This window comes from Nycticebus coucang, chromosome 11 (genome assembly GCF_027406575.1).
Source record: "Nycticebus coucang isolate mNycCou1 chromosome 11, mNycCou1.pri, whole genome shotgun sequence".
NCBI lineage: Eukaryota > Metazoa > Chordata > Mammalia > Primates > Lorisidae > Nycticebus > Nycticebus coucang.
This window is the reverse complement of record NC_069790.1, coordinates 12,128,223-12,145,703: the sequence shown is the minus strand read 5'-3', so window position 1 is coordinate 12,145,703 and position 17,481 is coordinate 12,128,223. Positions and strand designations below refer to the sequence as shown.

Genomic DNA, 17,481 nt, shown 5'->3' with positions numbered 1-17,481 from the left:
TCATCATAGCTCACAGCAGCCTCAGACTCTGGGGCTCAGCCTCCTCTCAGCCTTCTGAGTAGCTGGGACTCCTCAGTGGCGAGCACCACCACACCCAGCTAATTTTTCTGTTTTCTGTAGAGATGATGTTTTATTCTTACTCACACTGGTCTGGAACTCCTGGCCTCATGCGATCTTCCTGCCTCAGCCTCCCAAAGTACTAGGATCACAGGTGGGAGCCACTGCACACGGCCCTCTCTTTCAACTCTTTGACTTCATTTTTAAAAAGTCTCACTGTGGTATATCCTAGATCAGTGGTTCTCAACCTTCCTAATGCTGTGACCCTTTAATACAGTTCCTCATGTTGTGGTGACCCCCAACCATAAAATTATTTTTGTTGCTACTTCATAACTGTAATTTTGCTACTGTTATGAATTGTAATGTCAATATCTGATATGCAGGATGTCTTAGGCGACCCCTGTGAAAGGGTCGTTCAACCCACAGGTTGAGAACCGCTGTCCTAGATGCACATAACTGGGCCTAGATGTCTAACACGATAAAATTTTAATAATTTGATCACACTTACTTAGGATTGACAACATTACCACCAAACCAGTTAGCTTTGGCACAGAAAAGAAAGCATTTCTTGGGGAATATAAAGTATAAACAAAATATGAGGGTGAAACATTTAAACTATTTTAGGGGAACAGGTGGTGTTTGAGAATGTGCATGCTTACTAATCACAGTGAATCTCAAGACGCCTGGGAGATTAGCCCTTAGCAATATTTCATTGAACATTTTGTATGTAGTGGAAAGGGCGGAACAGGTGCAATTACGAATGTGTATCCCTGAGCCAAACTCCTCCCATCGAATTTGCCTGAATAATCAACATTTTATTGTACTATAATGTTTTATTAATGTACTAAAACTTCAATTGCCTTGAAATGTTTAGGGCAGTGTTTTTCAACCTTTTTATCTCACGGCACACTTGAACCTATAATTTAAACTTCCATGACACACTTAAATTATGTTGATTTTAAAAAGTGAAAAAAAAAAAAAAAGAATATACTTACTGTGCTTTGAACTTCTTTCAAAAATAATTTAACTAATGATCTTTAAAAATGTTTGCAGCACACTGGTTGAAAATCACTGGTCTAGGGACTTATAATCGTGGTGCTGCATAGGGTTTTTCTGGAAGAAGTGGCTAGAAGATAATTAACAAAAAGGTGTGGCCCTTTCTGCCATTGCCCCTAGAGCAGCCTGCAGAGCCTGGGAGGCCTGCCATTCCCTCCACCTCGTGTCCACCCGCAGTCCTGCCCCTGTCTCCAAGGACTTCTGGGTAGCGTGTCCTCCCTTCCCTGGGAGCCTCTGGCCTGCTGTCTGCTCTGCTGCGCTCCCTCTTGCCTGCCCACCTCGGGTTCTGTGCTGCGCTGGTTCTTGTTTAACACCATGCTCTCCTCCCTGGAAGGTCGCCCTCTCTGACTGCCCTGAAGATGGCATGCCCACCCCAGCAGTCGCCTTGTCACCCCATCACCCCATCATCCCACTCTGAGTTCCCCGTAGTACTTAAAATAACCTGCAGTGATATTATCAATTTGTACTTAAACTTGTCCCCATTAGAATGAAAGGCTCCAAAAGCAGAGACCCGTGTCTTGTTCTCTGTTGTTTCCCCAGGACATGGGTCACTGGGCAGTCAGTACGTATTTGTTGAATAAATGATGGAGTCTTCTTTACCCTTCAGGCTGTGCTCACACATCTTCTCCATAATTTTCTAAGGCAATCCCTGATTGGTTTCTTGCCTGAGCCCTTTGCATGAACTGCTGTCACGGCACGACACTCACCAGAATGAGTGACGCCTGACACGTCTCCTGATTATAAACTCTTGGACAGTAGGGACTTCTTATTCTAATATTTATCCTGCCACCTTTCCTGATGCAAAATAGACACCCACTCCATTTTTGTTATAGTTATCTTCCTTCCGCTCATTGACCTGCAGCTGTGTGTGAGTGCCAGGCCACTCACCGACCAGGACATTGATTCCGTGGCTTCTCTTGTCCTGAAGCTAGAGATTCCTGCCTTTCCATTTCTGAATTCAGACTTCAACAAACCTATGACCCTTTTCATAATGTAAAAGAGTGGGATGGATGGTTGGGAAGAACGTAAGACCCTTTTTAAAGAGAGAGGGATCACCTGTGCCTCAGTTTCCCTTTTCATACTGCAGTCCATCATACTGTTGACAGTTGTTGTGATGCACATCACTGTCATCCTAGGCAAAGAAGAGAAAAGACGTGTTCTAGGTGGAGGGAATTTGGTATACAAATACAGTCTCATGAGAGGGAGCATCAGAAAATGTCCTGAGAGACTCAGTTTCACTGAGCCAAGGGGGAGAACAAGCTAAGGAGGAGGGAGGCCTCTCAGGAGTCCCTGCACCATGTCAGGGAGTTCAGAGGTTATCTGTGAGCAGTGGGAAGCTACTGAAGGGATTAGGAAGGGGGAATACCATCAGATTTATATAGCACAACTTTTCTGGCTGTAGTGCAGACAAAACCGATCCTAGCACGCCATTTTCAAGGCCATTGGAATTGAGCAAGAAATGGTGGTAGGTTTAATTCATTTTCTATAGATGAAGAGAAGTAGGCAAAGTATGATCAACAGAATATGAGACATGTTAATTTAATGGAGCAGGAAGGGAATGACCAGAGTGACTCCATGTTCTCTCCTGTCCTGATGATTGTACCATGCACTGTGATGTCAGCCATTGGCCTGGGGAGAATAATTGAGGAGGGAAAGTGCAAGTGTGGTTTTCATCATGTTGAATTTAGTCACCTTTGAGACATAAAAGGGAAGATAATAAATCAGCAATTGGTTGAAAAAGAACAATTTGTGCATCATAAGGTATAGTGATAGGTAAGGCGTGGGCACAGATAGACCGTGAAGGTGAGAGTGAAGTGAGAGAGGAATGGTCTGAGATCAGCCTGGTGAAGGAGGCAGACCGTCAGGAGACAGCGACAGCAGCCAGAGAGAGAGGAGCCACGCCAGGATGGGTCACAGAAGTCAAGAGAAGACTATGTAGACGAGGAATGGGCACCAGGGCCAAGCACTGCTAAGATCCCATGTTCCTGAAGGATTGAAAAATACAGATTTTGTGACTTCTTGTGGAATGAGAGGTCAGAAGTCAGATGGAGTGGTATTAGAATATGAGTGGAAGGAGAGGAAATGTGAACATTTATTTTATGCCTCCAGGGGACAAATGTCATCTGTTAACAGTGGGTTAACATACTTGCTGTGTACCAGCTGCTGTGGAGCAGAGCAGGGTCAGCCCTCAGGCCCAGCACGCATGGGTGAGTGGTCAGGGAGAGAAGGGGAGAGGGCTTCACGAGCAAAGGCAGTGCCCGTACAGGGACAGGAGATGGGAGCGTGCCAATCTTGTTCAGGGATCACAGTCTGTCTGGTTTGGAGCACGGAGTGCCTGTAGAACAGTGACAGCAGATTGATCTTGAAGAGGAAGCAGGGGCCAGATCATTAAACACTCCAGGTGATAACATATCTGCTTGTCTTTTTATATGAAAGTGTCTTGGGTTATTTTCCACTGGGCAAAAATGGCCCCAGGGATGTGAACCTCGTTGATTCTGTGGCTTTGGGTAGCCCCCATGCTCCAGCCTCAGCCCTTTTGAGAATAGGTGTGTTGGGAAGAAGTAACAACTAGCCATACAATCGTGTGGAGAGTACAACAAAAGGTGGCTGGACGTGGGGGGAACTAGAGACCAGACTAGCATCGTAGTCTGGGTAAGAAATAACGAAAGCCCAAACTTTAAGCATTGGGGATACTGAGATTTAGGAAATGGAGTCTACAGCCATACCACCCTGAATGTGCCCACCCAATCTCATCTGATCTCAGGAGCAAAGCAGGGCTGGGCTGGGTTAGTACTTGGATGGGAGATTCAGTAAGTAGCATTGGCACAACTGATGACTTCATTAGACATGAGAAATGGTGGGGAAGGTAGGAGACAGAGCACTTTGGGGCGAATCCCCATTGTTTTACTTGGGCATTGAGATTGGGAATACAGAAGAGGAAGGTGGGTTGAGGGGATGAACAGCTGCCCGAGGTATTTCCTGACTGGAAGGCCTGCCTTATAGTGGGGGGCTGAGGGTGTGGGGTACACTTCAGCCAAATGCAAAGTCTTGATTCTAACTGCAGCTTGAGTCTGGAGAGTGGAATTAGAGTAGAATTCATCAGCATATAAGAGGCAGCTGAAGCTTTGGGAATAGAAGAAACTGCTCAAAAGTAAAATACAGGGTGGTACACCAGTATTTAGAAGGAGGGCAGAAAAAAAAATCAAGAAAATAGCGAGGGATCTGTGGAGGAAGAGATTGGAGAGGGGTAAAACCAAGGGAGGGCTTCACCAACAGGAGGACAGTTGACAGTCCCCAGTGCTGCAGAAACAAGGTCTTAGTCGATTAAAGGTATTGCGACCTCAGAGAGGGGGCAGAGCAGATTTAGCTGCACTGAGACTTGATACCAGTTGTATTTGATCTGCTTTCAAGAAACTGAGCTTTGTGGGACGAACAGGCAGTGAGTGTGCTGGCTGGAAAGAGATTCAGGGTCAGGTCGGTGGCTGTGGCTTATGATGAGATTTCCTAGCACTCTGGGAGGCTGGGGCGGGTGGATTGCTTGTGCTCAGGAGTTAAAGACCAACCTGAGCAAGAGCAGGACCTCATCTCTACTAAAAATAGAAAAACAGGCAGCGCCTGTATCTCAGTGGGTAGAGCGCCGGCCACATTCACCCATGCTGGCAGCTAAACGACAATGACAACTGCAACAAAAAAATAGCCAGGCATTGTGGGGTACCTGTAGTCAGTCCCAGCTACTTGGGAGAATCGCTTAAGCCCAAGAGTTTGAGGTTGCTGTGACCTGTGATGCCACTGCACTCTACTGAGGGCAACATAGTGAGACTATGTCTCAAGAAAAAGAAAAGACAAACAAGCCAGGCATTGTGGTGCACACCTATAGTCCCAGCTACTCAGGAGGCTGAGGCAAGAGAATTATTGCTCAAGCCCACAAGTTTGAGGTTGCTGTGAGCTATGACGCCATGGCACTCTAACCAGGGCAAAACAGTGAGACTTTGCCTCAAAACAAAGAGATTCAGGGTCTTTCAGGATAGTTTTTAGAAGTTGTTTGGTTTTAAGATAGAGACAGAAGCATGTTTGTATGCTGAGGAAGAGCTAGTGTAGGGGAGAGTTAGATGTACACTTCTTTAACAAATGACTATTTACTATTGAATTCCTCTGTCTCAATCTTACAGGTAAAATTTCTGAGCTACTTATTGTGTGTACTCACTCATGTTTTTTTTGATGGGGGGTGTTCTATTTGTAGCCTCAGAATATTCTGCTGACAAGCGATTCTCCACTGGGTGACATTAAGATCGTTGATTTTGGCCTTTCAAGAATAATGAAGAACAGTGAAGAGCTCCGAGAGATCATGGGTACTCCTGAGTATGTGGGTCAGTATTCGTAAGAGTGGCCTGGTTTTGTGTTTGGGTTCTCAGGCATTGCCTCCAATAGGAGCTCACATGTGTGGGCAGTGCCTGTGGCTCAGTGGGTAGGGCGCGGGCCCCATATACCAGGGGTGGCGGGTTCAAACTCGGCCCCAGCCAAACTGCAACAAAAAACAGCCAGGCACTGTGGTAGGCGCCTGTAGTCCCAGCTACTCGGGAGGCTGAGGCAAGAGAATTGCCTAAGCCCTGGAGTTGGAGGTTGCTGTGAGCTGAGACGCCACAGCACTCTACCGAGAGCGATAAAGTGAAACTCTGTCTCTACAAAAAAAAAAAAAAAAAAAGGAGCTCACATGTGGACTGGTTCATAGTGGGGCCACCGTCTGCTGGGGCGTGCCTGGGACTAGGGCAGGGCATTAGGAAAGCAGAGATGGGGACAGGTGAGGAAGATTTAAGAGCTACCACCTGATAGGGACTACGCCTGGTTAGATAGAAGGTGTGAGAAGCTCAGTGTGTCAGAAATTGCCACTTTATATTGCAGCGTTTATTCCTTCCTATATTTCTAAAATACTAGGACTCAACGATGCCCAGTAGAGGTGTGAAAAGTAAACAAGTTCATTATAAATATCTAGTTAGACTTTGTATTAATTCCTATTAATTTATGCTGTTAATAGTTAAGAATTTTTTCCACAAAATTAAATGTTCTCTTCTGTTTCTGATACTAGCTCCTGAAATTCTTAGTTATGATCCTATCAGCATGGCAACGGATATGTGGTAAGTGTTACTGATGAAAATTGATTGATTCATGGGTGAGGAAGGAAAAGCAGAGAGAGGGAAGGAGGGAGAGGGATGGGGCCTTGGTGTGTGTCACACCTTCTGGGGGCAAGACATGATTGCAGGAGGGACTTTACCTAACAAATGCCATCAGTGTAACCTGGCTTATTGAAGTACCCTCAATGAATCCCCAACAATAAAAAAAAAAGAAAGAAAGAAAATTGATTGAGTTAGTTTCAATAAATGAGAATGGTGCTAATTTTTCTTAAATTTTCTTTCACCTTAGGAGCATTGGTGTGTTAACATATGTCATGCTTACAGGAATATCACCCTTCTTAGGCAATAATAAACAAGAAACATTCTTGAACATCTCACAGATGAACTTAAGTTATTCTGAGGAAGAGTTTGATGTTGTATCTGAGTCAGCTATTGATTTCATCAAGACACTTTTAGTGAAGAAACCTGAGTAAGTATTAGTTTAATATTTATCATTGTCCATTTTTGATTGATCTGCTCCAAGCAAAAGTAGTTCAACAACAGAAACACCAAAATGAAGATGCAAAAATGTTAGTGTAATATTAGACGAAAGTCATGGCTTGCTATGTCTGTGGAAAGAAATGTGGCCAAAATGAAAATTTTTTTGAAAGTATGAACTGCATACCTCATTATTACAGGATTAAAATATTAATTAACAAAATTGTGTTATTGTAGATATGTCATCCACTGAGCAGTACTCACAATCTGTGGTTACTAGAAATTGACAATGAAATGCCAGATAATCAGCTTGGCACCTGTAGCTTAAGAGGCCAAGGTGCCAGCCACATACACCGAAGCTGGCAGGTTCAAATCCAGCCCGGGCCGCCAAACAATGACAACTATAACCAAAAAATAGCCGGAGATTGTGGCAGACACCTGTAGTCCCAGCTACTTGGGAGGCTGAGGCAAGAGGATCGCTTAAGCCCAAGAGTTTGAGGTTGCTGTGAGCCATGACACCAAGGCACTCTACCCAGGGCGACAGCTTGAGACTGTCTCAAAACAAAAAGAAACGAAATGCCAGATAATCGCTAGCAGATATTTTCCATCTGTTCTTTGTTCCCCAAGAGAGCTTTCCAGAGCTAGTTTACCTAAAATATTATTTTTCCACATTGTGAAAAATTACACCCAAATTCCAAAATGTCTAGTTTTATTCAGGAATCACAATAAGATTCTTGCCAACTCTTCATACTTCTTGAATTGTAATAAATACTGTACAGTAGCTTATGTTCTAGTTTTTAATTGAAGTGCTCATATGTTGCCCTGAATATAAATTGTGCATCTTTACACAGAGACCGAGCCACTGCAGAAGAATGTCTACGGCATCCCTGGTTGACACAGAGCAGTATTCAAGATCCTTCTCTCAGGGTGAAAGGGGCTTTAGAAGAACCAAATGCCCTTCAAGAAGGTGATGATTCTGTGCCTGAAATTAATTCTGGCAAACCAGAAACTGAGGAATCGATTGTAACAGAGGAGTTAATTGTAGTTACTTCGTATACTTTAGGACAGTGCAGACAGTCTGAAAAAGAGAAAATGGAGCAAAAGGCCATTTCCAAACGATTTAAATTTGAGGAACCTTTGCTACAAGAAATTCCAGGAGAATTTATCTACTGAGCAGTATTTCCCTTTAGAACTTTTGAGATTTCTACATTGAATTGAAAACATTACTATTATTTATGGACCACAGGCCAAACGGTACATGTATTGAAAGTGGATAACCAGGTGTCGCATACGTAGACACAAACAACTTTGTGAAACTTATGGAATTAGATGAATCAAGCCAGATTTATAAAGTTGCCAACCAGGAGATTTAACAGGTACAGCTATCTGTTTCAGTGTTATTTTTAAGAAGGGAGAGGTTTGCATCTTTTAATCCTACATCCTGTTTCTCCAGAATGAGAATTTGTAAGCAAAGATACTATTTGTATTCACTTTCTTTAAAAATCCAAGTAAAAGTGCCAAAACTGCATTCTGTAAATCTCTTTTGCATTATTCATGTGTCTATCCATGTCTGCTTTATATGTGTGTTGACACCCTTACTAAAATGGGTAACGTTTTGACTTGGGGGAGGGGTAGTTTGGCAAGATTTTAATTTAAAATCTTTTAAATTTTTGACATCTAGAATAACATTCATTATAGCTTGATAATGTCTTATTTTTATATTTTATTACTGCTTTATATTGACTTGATTTGGCTTCTTTTGTCTCTGTTTTTGCATAATGCTTATAACCCATCAGTGAAAACCCTGGCTAATTCTTTCCCTATTCAGTGTCACTAATAAGAGAGACAAAGAGAGGTGGTGATTTTTCACCTCGGAAATTATTCTGGTTTTAAGCGTCAGCTCATCAGCCACTTCCTTCATCACACCACACTCACCTACCTTCTTTCAGGGGCTAAACCACAGCCACTTCCTTGCCCTTCACCTGCACTTGTCACGTAATTTTGGCCACTTGCAGGCATCTGTGTGATCTGATCAACACTATGGTTGCTTTGGTCAGTGAAAAGATACTGTTACATTGTGTTTGTCTCCAAGTTAATAAAATGCCATAGAGCAGAAGAGTTGGAGAGCATTTCCAGGCTGACCACCACGCCTCTACTTGTTTTTTTTCTTCTCACCCCCAAGCAGTGTTAGGAAAACGTTAAATATAAACATTTACTTTGTCCATACAAAATTTGACACTGGATACTTTGTCCCCAAAAGACTTACAAGAATATACTCAGTATGAGTTTTTAATTGAATTAGGATTGAACACTTAATTGTATCTAGGCCCCTATAGTGAACAGGAAAGGCCTATTTAAAATCTGGAGATGGAAAAGTAAATGCTGTGTAACTTGAATATCCTTCTCACATAAAAAAAGTCCGAGCGTCCTTATTTGTCTTTCATTGGGCTCAGTGTATTGTGTTGGTTGCTCCAGCTTGTCTGTCACCTGTGTGCTGTGTACACCCAGGCCCTGGCCAGTGCTCTGCGTTAAGAACAACTGCAAACTGTCCCTTCAGGGTCTGATCAGGGTGTCTCACAAAGCACTCCTCTGAGCACGATTTCTCAAATGTCAAAATCTTGAAAATGACAGCACCTCACCGCCTGTTTTAAAGTGACCACACGCATGTTCATATAAATGTCATAGATGTGTACACAAATGGTCTGTCACCTCTCCCAGGTCTGCTGCGGGAGCCTGTCGGAGCACCTGGTGATGCTTGTACACCACGGGGTGAAATTCATCAGGCATTCAAACTGTTGCAGTGTTTTCTTGCAAAATTAGTTTTATTTATACAGCTTCCTGGAAACTAGCATTTCTAAACAAGAGCTGAAAAGGTAAAGAGGAAATTCTGCCACACTGGTAGTTTTCCATGAAAACCCATGGCTTCCATGTTGGGCCTTGGGTAACCTGTAAAACATGGTTTTAAGCAAATTTGTATAAGTATCTCTCTGACAAAAACAGGGGAAAAGTGACAAAAAAAAATACCAATATTGAATGATACGTGTTTGTACTTAATGGATGTCAAGTTTTAAAAGCATAATCATTTGGACTTTTTCAAGACCATTTTATATTTTAGAAATACACTTAAAAGTTTTTGTAATATAGCAGAACCTCTGTAAGTTGACTGTTAACAAACTGGTCAACATACAGAGGTGGGCAACAGAAGGAACTAGGCCTGTGGTACTGATGTGTATGTGTGGTGCATGTCTGGGCTATGAAAATTAGGTCAACTTAAGGAGGTGGTCAATGTACGGAGGTGGCTGGCGACGGAGGGTCTGCTGTATACCTTTCAGCTGGCTACTTTGCAGTTCGTTGCATAACCTTCGCTGCTTTTGTACCTTAAATTTTGAGTTGTTCATGCTTTTTTAATAAGCCCTTCAGAATACATACATACTTGTATATTGGCATTTTTTTGGTTTATGTGACGTAAACAGAGCATGAAGAGCCTTCACAATATTAGGCCAAATAAAAATCTAGTAATGATTCACCAGCTAGCTCTATACTTATTTAAAGATGTTAATGTTGTTTTTTCTATTACCAAATTGATGGACTGAACAGTGCTATTGAATTTACACATATCATTTACAGATAGAGGTAAGTTATAATAAAATTCAACAACATAATATTTCAGTGTGATGAGAAGTTGCTTATGAAATATGTAAAATGTATAAGTAGTTTTAATCAATTGGGAAATTATATTTGAATGTTCTTATGTTTTGTTGTTTTCACATGGAAAGTTGAAGAAAATGCCTTTACCTTTAGTAGAGGAAAGACAGATGCTTATTGTAGAATCGCTTAAACTTTTCCAAATGACCTCAGTTTGGAAGAGAATTTATTAGAGAAAAGGTTACAAAGACAGGCTACAAATTATAATTCCCAATAATGTAATGGAGGTGGCATGTGGCTCAGTTTACAGAGGCCTAAGCATTTTTAGAAGTTATATCAATCCGGGTGGCGCCTGTGGCTCAGTGAGTAGGGCATTGGCCCCATATACCGAGGGTGGCGGGTTCGAACCCAGCCCCGGCCAAACTGCAATTAAAAATATAGCCAGGCATTATGGTGGGCACCTGTAGTCCCAGCTACTCGGGAGGCTGAGGCAAGAGAATCACCTAAGCCCAAGAGCTGGAGGTTGCTGTGAGCTGTGACGCCACGGCACTCTACCAAGGGTGACAAAAGGAGACTCTGTCTCTAAAAAAAAAAAAAAAAAGACATTATATCAATCCATGGACACCAGTATACATAAGTTTACATGGGAGAAGGGTGGTTAACTAAAAGTATTAGCAAATTAATCTTAAATAACATTCTAAGCTTGCACTTACACAGATTTGAATTAGTCTAATAAAAATAAAATAGCCAAGTACTATAGATATTGCCTAAGATCATCAAACACCTAGTACCTTGAATTCTTTGTAGAATTAAAAGAGCTAGACTAAAAATCTTAAACTTGGGCACAGCCTCTGGCTCAGTGAGTAGGGTACCAGCCCCATATACCAAGGGTGGTGGGTTGGAACCAGGCCCCAGCCAAAACTGTAACAAAAAATTAGCCAGGCGTTGTGGCAGGTGCCTGTAGTCCCAGCTACTCCGGAGGCTGAGGCAAGAGAATTGCCTAAGCCCAAGAGCTGGAGGTTGCTGTGAGCTGTGACACCACACAGCACTCTACCGAGGGGTGACAAAGTTGAGACTCTGCCTCAAAAAAATAAAAATAAAATTAAAAATAAAAACCTTAAACGTAGGGCAGCACCTGTGGCTCAGTGAGTAGGCACTGGAACCATATACCCAGGGTGGCAGGTTCAAACCCAGCCCCAGCCAAACTGCAACAAAAAATAGCCGGGCATTGTGGCAAGTGCCTGTAGTCCCAGCTACTCGGGAGGCTGAGGCAAGAGAATCGCCTAAGCCCAAAAGCTAGAGGTTGCTGTGAGCTGTGACGCCACAGCATTCTACCAAGGGCAACAAAGTGAGACTCTGTCTCTAAGATAAATAAAACAATAAATCTTAAACTTAACCTCAGGACCCTTAATCTCCAACTATTGTTTTGTTTGGGGAGAGCGGGATATAATTTACATGCAGTGAAATATAGACATTAATTCCATACAGTCGAACAAGGCAAACACATATACTCCTTTAACCCATACTCCTGTGACAGTAGGTCACGTTTCCCTGTCCTCAGATTCATAAAGCTGGAACCACACAGCATGTACTCGTCAGTCTCTGGCTTTTATTCAGCATGCCATCCTGGAGATTCATGCATGTTGGGGTTTTTATCAGTGGCGTGTTCCTTGCCGTTGCTATGTAGAACCTTTTGGTTTATGTGTCTATACTGCTGTTCATGGACCCTGAGCTGTTTCAGTTTGGGGCCATTATGAGTAAAGCTGCTATAAATATTCATTCTTAATATACGGGAATTTCTGTGGACATATTTTCCTTTCTCTTGGACTAAAAAGTTAGGAGTAGAATTGCTAGGTCTTAGGATAGATGTATATTTTTTTAAGAAACTGCCCAGCAGTTTTCCACAACAGACATACTGTTTTCCATTCTTGCCAGTGTAACGTACGATCCTTGCCATCTTTTTCATTTTAGCCATTTTCCTGGATATGTGGTGGTATTTCAGTTTAGTCTGCATTTCCACAATGATTAATGAGTACATTTTCATTAGATGATTCTTATGTCCTTTTTTCTATTCAGTTGGATAGGAGTCCCTCATATATTCTGGATTTGCCTTTGTCAGGTTTGTATGTTACAATTTTCTTTTTGTTTGTTTGAGACAGACTCTCCCTGTGTCACCCAGGCTAGAATGCCATGGCATTAGCCCAGCTCACAGCAATCTCAAATTCCTGGGCTCAAGCGATCCTCCTGCCTCAGCCTCCCAAGTAGCCAGGACTAGAGGCGTGACACCCAGGTAATTTTTTTATCAATTTTTTTTAGTAGAGATGGGGTCTTTCTCTTGCTGAAGTTAGTCTCAAACTCCTGAGCTCAAGTAATCCTTCCGCCTCAACCTCCCAGAGTGCTAGGATTACAGGCATAAGCCACCTGTGCCCAGCCTATTACAAATATTTTTTCTTACCCTGTGGGTTGCCTGTTTTTCCAAGAGTATATTTTGATGAGAAGGTTTTCATTTGGGTAAAATCTAATTTATCAATTTCTGTTTTATGTTTAATGCCTTTCTGTGTCCTCTTCCAAGAATTTTTTACGCCAAAGTCATGAAGATGTCTTTTTTTTTTTTTAAAGAGTATTATACATTTAGTTTTTATGTTTAGGTCTGTAGTCCACTGTGAATTTCTTTTTGTATACATGAAGTAAGAGTCAAGTACTTTTGGTTTACATGTGAGTGTTTGGTTGTTCCAGCACCGTCTGTCATAAAGATTTTCTTTGCTCCGTTAAATTGTTTTGGTGCCCTTGTCTAAAATCATTTGACCATGTATCTGTGGATCTGCTTTTCTGTTCTGTTCTATTAGTTTATCCCTTTGTCAAGACTTTATAAGTCTTGATGTCAGGAAAAACTTCCTTATTCAAGATCATTGTTTTGTTCATTCCAGGTCCTTGGCATTCCAAATCAATATTAGAATTGGTTTGTCAATTCTTACCAACCAAGCTGCCCCCGCAGAAAAAGCCTTGTGGGATTTTGATTGGGATTCATTGAATGTGTAAATCAATTTAACATTTTAACAATAATACTGAGTCTTTAATCCATAAATGCAGTATATCTTTCCATTTACTTCATTTTGTCCTCAGCAGTGTTTGGTATTTTCAGTGTAGAAGGCCTGTACGTCCTTTTATCTCTTTGTTTTTTGATGCTGTTTTGTTGGATACTCTTCATTTTTCTATTTTTTGTTTGCTTTTAATATTCCAAATCTTCTAATGTTCATTTTTAGCTCATTGTGCCTAACCCTATGTTATAAATTATTTAAATAAGAATGAGCCTTCCCCTCTCTTGAAACTTTTGTTAACAAGGGGAGTAAATCTGAATTTAAAATTTTTAGTAACAAAACTGGAAGGAATCACTCTCTAATTTTTTCAAATTAGAGATAAGGTAAAGGAATTTCATAAGGAATATGTGATTTGTCCAAAAATCTCACCATGTTACATAAGGGATAGAATCCTTGAGGTTTGATGACTGCTAATCAAGGAGTTTTACCTCAGGATTCTATTTTTGGCCATATTTTAATATCCATAACACAATTTTAAAATTACTTTTATATAATTTAATTTCAGATTTTTAAAAAATTAACCAGAGGATAAGTAACCTGAGAGTAGGCTAGCGCAGAGGTCAGCTAGTATACTATGGCCCATGACTCGTGTAGCACATGAATTTTAACTAGAACCCAGTCACACCCATTCACTTACATTGTGTCTATGGCTGCTTTCCTACAAAACTTCAGGGTTGAGTAGTTGTGACAGAGATCAGACAGCCTAAAAACCTGAAATACTTACTGTCTTGCACTTTACAAAAAAAGTTTGCCAACACCCAGGCTATTACAATATCTAAACATATTTAAAATAGGAAATGTTTTCTATTTAAAACCAATATTGACACAGTCCTATGGAAAGCACCATATTTTACGTGGCAGCATAATCTTATGACTTTGATTACATTCCTTCTTACAGTTTCTATTGAGATAAATGAGTTTTTTTGTTTTTTTTTTTTTTGATTTTTGGCCGGTGCTGGGTTTGAACCTGCCACCTCCGGCATATGGGACCGGCACCCTACTCCTTGAGCCACAGGCGTCGCCCGAGATAAATGAGTATTTTTATTAAAAATAAAACTTGGGTGGCGCCTGTGGCTCAGTGAGTAGGGTGCCGGCCCCATATGCTGAGGGTGGCGGGTTCAAACCCAGCCCCAGCCAAACTGCAACCAAAAAATAGCCGGGCGTTGTGGCGGGCGCCTGTAGTCCCAGCTGCTTGGGAGGCTGAGGCAAGAGAATCGCGTAAGCCCAAGAGTTAGAGGTTGCTGTGAGCCGTGTGACGCCACAGCACTCTACCCGAGGGTGGTACAGTGAGACTCTGTCTCTACAAAAAAAAAAAAAGAAATAAAAAAAAAATAAATAAATAACTTTTTACTAAATATGTTAGCAGAAGTAGTAAAATATCTCTTCGTTTCAATACACCGTGACAAGTTTTCATAAAAATGAATATCTCTTTAGTTATCTCTATTAAAATGACCAATTTTCTAACAAATTGTGACAGAGGTGTATCTAGAATAAAATAAGTCAAGGTATTTGGGAAGAGATACATGTTCAATCCTCAGCTAGAATTATTCAGGAAGGGAGGATTATCTCCTCATCTTCCCCTTTTAAGGCAGCATGTTCATTACTCTTGTGCCACACTTTTTAAAAGTTTTGATTTTGAAATAGTTACAGACTTAAGAGAATTGGAAAAATAGTAAAACTGTATCTTATGTAATTACAATACAAAAATAGGAAATTGGCATTTATAAAATGTGTACAGGTTGGGGGTGCAGTGGCTCACGCCTATAATCCTAGCACTCTGGGAGGCTGAGGCAGGTGGATTGCTTGAGCTCACGAGTTTGAGACCAGCCTAAGCAAGAGTGAGACCCCATCTCTATAAAATAGTAGGGCATTGTGGCAGGAGGCTGAGGCCAGAGGATCACTTAAGCCAGCAGTTCTCAACCTGTGGGTCGCAACCCCTTTGGGGGTTGAATGACCCTCTCACAGGGGTCACCTAAATACATCCTGCATATCAGATATTTACATTACGATTCGTAACAGTAGCAAAATCACAGCTAAGAAGTAGCAACGAAAATAATTTTATGGTTGGGGGCACCACAACATGAGGAACTGAATTAAAGGGTCGTGGCATTAGGAAGGTTGAGAACCAATGAAGCCCAGATTTTGAGGTTGCTGTGAGCTATGATGCCAAGGCACTCTACCCATGGGGACAAAGTGAGATTCTGTCTCTAAAAAAAAAAAAAAATGTATATAGTTGTATGCTGTTGTATCACATGTAGATTCCAGCAACACAACTGAGATATGGAACTACTTCACTGCCATTTCAGTGTCTTGATGTCAGCATTGCACCACTTTGTGTGATAGACAGAGCCTTACCTCTTATGCTGTCCTTTCCCCTCCCCGTGTAGAATAGTCTTAAATTTATCCTCTACACATGTTAAGGTACACATCGAACCATATTAATACATGTTGATTCCATTATCAAACAATGTAGAAAACTCAAGAAGGAAAGTCTATTGTACTTACCCAGAACAAAAAGTTCTTTCCATTGTTCTTCCAGATACACCAACACTTTTTTTTTTTAACATTTCCTTTCTGTAGGAAGAACTTCCTTGAGTCATTCTTCCAGAGTAAGTCTATTCAAGGTCTAAAGGTTAGATCCATTCAACAAACTCTTTGTTATCCGTCATCTAAGAATGTCTTCATTGCCTCTTCATCCTGGAAGGACCATTTCACCAGAGAATTTGGACTTGACAATTTTTAGCACTTAACAAATTTTATGTCATTTCTTTCTGGCCTCTATGGTTTCCAAGAAGGAATCCACTAGCATTTTCATTATTTTTTCCCACAGGAAAGGTATCATTCTTTCTTATTTATCCTATTATGGATTTCTTCAGGTTTATGCTGTTGGGGCTTCACCCATTTCTTGAATACAGGTAGAGCTTGGAAATATTGCAATTTCAGTTCTAGACCACTGCAATAAAGCAAGTGACATGCATTTTTTGCTTTACTAGGGCATATAAAAGTGATGTATACGTCTATAAGGTGAGCAATAGCATTGCATCCAAAAAACTGTACATCTTTAATTTTAAAATATTGCTAAAAAATGCTAAAGATACTTCACTGATTTAAAAAAAAAAATAGCTGGGTGTTGTGGCAAGCATCTGTAGTCCCAGCTAGTTGGGAGGTTGAGGCAAGAGGATTACTTGACCCCAAGAGTTTGAGATTGCTGTGAGCTATTATGCCATGACACTGTATGGAGGGTGACAAAGTGAGACAAAATAAATTAATTAAATAAAATGAAAAGATACTTCACTGAGTCCTAATCTTTTTGCTGGTGGAGAGTCTTGTCTCAATGTTGACAGCTGTTGATTGATTAGGATGGTGATTGCTGAAGGTTGGGGTGGCTGTGGCACTTCTTAAAATAAGACAATAATGAAGTTTGCCACATTGACTGATCCTTTCACAAAAGATTTCCCTGTAACTTACAACGCTATTTGGTAGCAATTTATCCACAGTAGAACTCCTTTTTTTTTTTTTTAATTTCAGGTTAATGTAAGGGTATCAACAACCAGGTCACAATATTTGAATTCGTTAGCCAGAGTCCCTCTTGTAGATGTGTCCCATACCCAAAAGGTATGGCATACACCCCTATATTGTGCCCGTTAAGTGGGAGCACACCGAATTCCCCTCCTTCCTTCTCCCTTCCCTGTGCTCTCCCTCTCCCCATCTTGAATTGAAATGAGTTTCTCTCTGTGGGTATAAATTAGATTGTCTACTGGCTTCATACTAGTATTAGGTATATTAGATACTTGGTTTCCACTCTCATGATACTTTCCTAAGAAGAATGTGTTTCAACTCCATCCAGTTTAATACAAAAGATGTAAAGTCACCATCTTTTTTATGGCTGAATAGTATTCCATGGTTATACCACAGTTTGTTAACCCATTCCTGAGCTGAACATTTAGGTTGTTCCCACATCGTGGCAATTGTAAATTGAGCTTTGATAAACAATCTAGTGCAAATGTCCTCGTGATAAA

General features: G+C 41.1%; 2 protein-coding genes across 6 annotated transcripts in view; one reads left to right on the top strand and one right to left on the bottom strand.

Annotated features, from left to right (window-relative positions):
- The window catches only part of STK17A (serine/threonine kinase 17a), a 43,536-nt gene extending 35,292 nt beyond the window's left edge, over positions 1-8,244 (top strand). Inside the window, exons 4-7 of the mRNA XM_053608685.1 lie at positions 5,354-5,480; positions 6,197-6,245; positions 6,532-6,711; positions 7,571-8,244. Coding sequence (XP_053464660.1) covers positions 5,354-5,480; positions 6,197-6,245; positions 6,532-6,711; positions 7,571-7,892 — 678 coding nt within the window. The 3' untranslated portion in view covers positions 7,893-8,244. The remainder of the gene's footprint in view (positions 1-5,353; positions 5,481-6,196; positions 6,246-6,531; positions 6,712-7,570) is intronic.
- A 152-nt stretch (positions 8,245-8,396) lies between these two features.
- The window catches only part of LOC128598271 (cytochrome c oxidase assembly factor 1 homolog), a 134,632-nt gene continuing 125,547 nt past the window's right edge, over positions 8,397-17,481 (bottom strand). For all 5 annotated transcript variants that reach the window (XR_008383612.1, XR_008383611.1, XR_008383610.1 and 2 more), the window contains 2 exons: positions 15,968-16,415; positions 8,397-9,665 (listed from right to left, as the gene is read on the bottom strand). The gene's annotated coding sequence lies outside the window, so the exon portion shown is untranslated. The remainder of the gene's footprint in view (positions 9,666-15,967; positions 16,416-17,481) is intronic.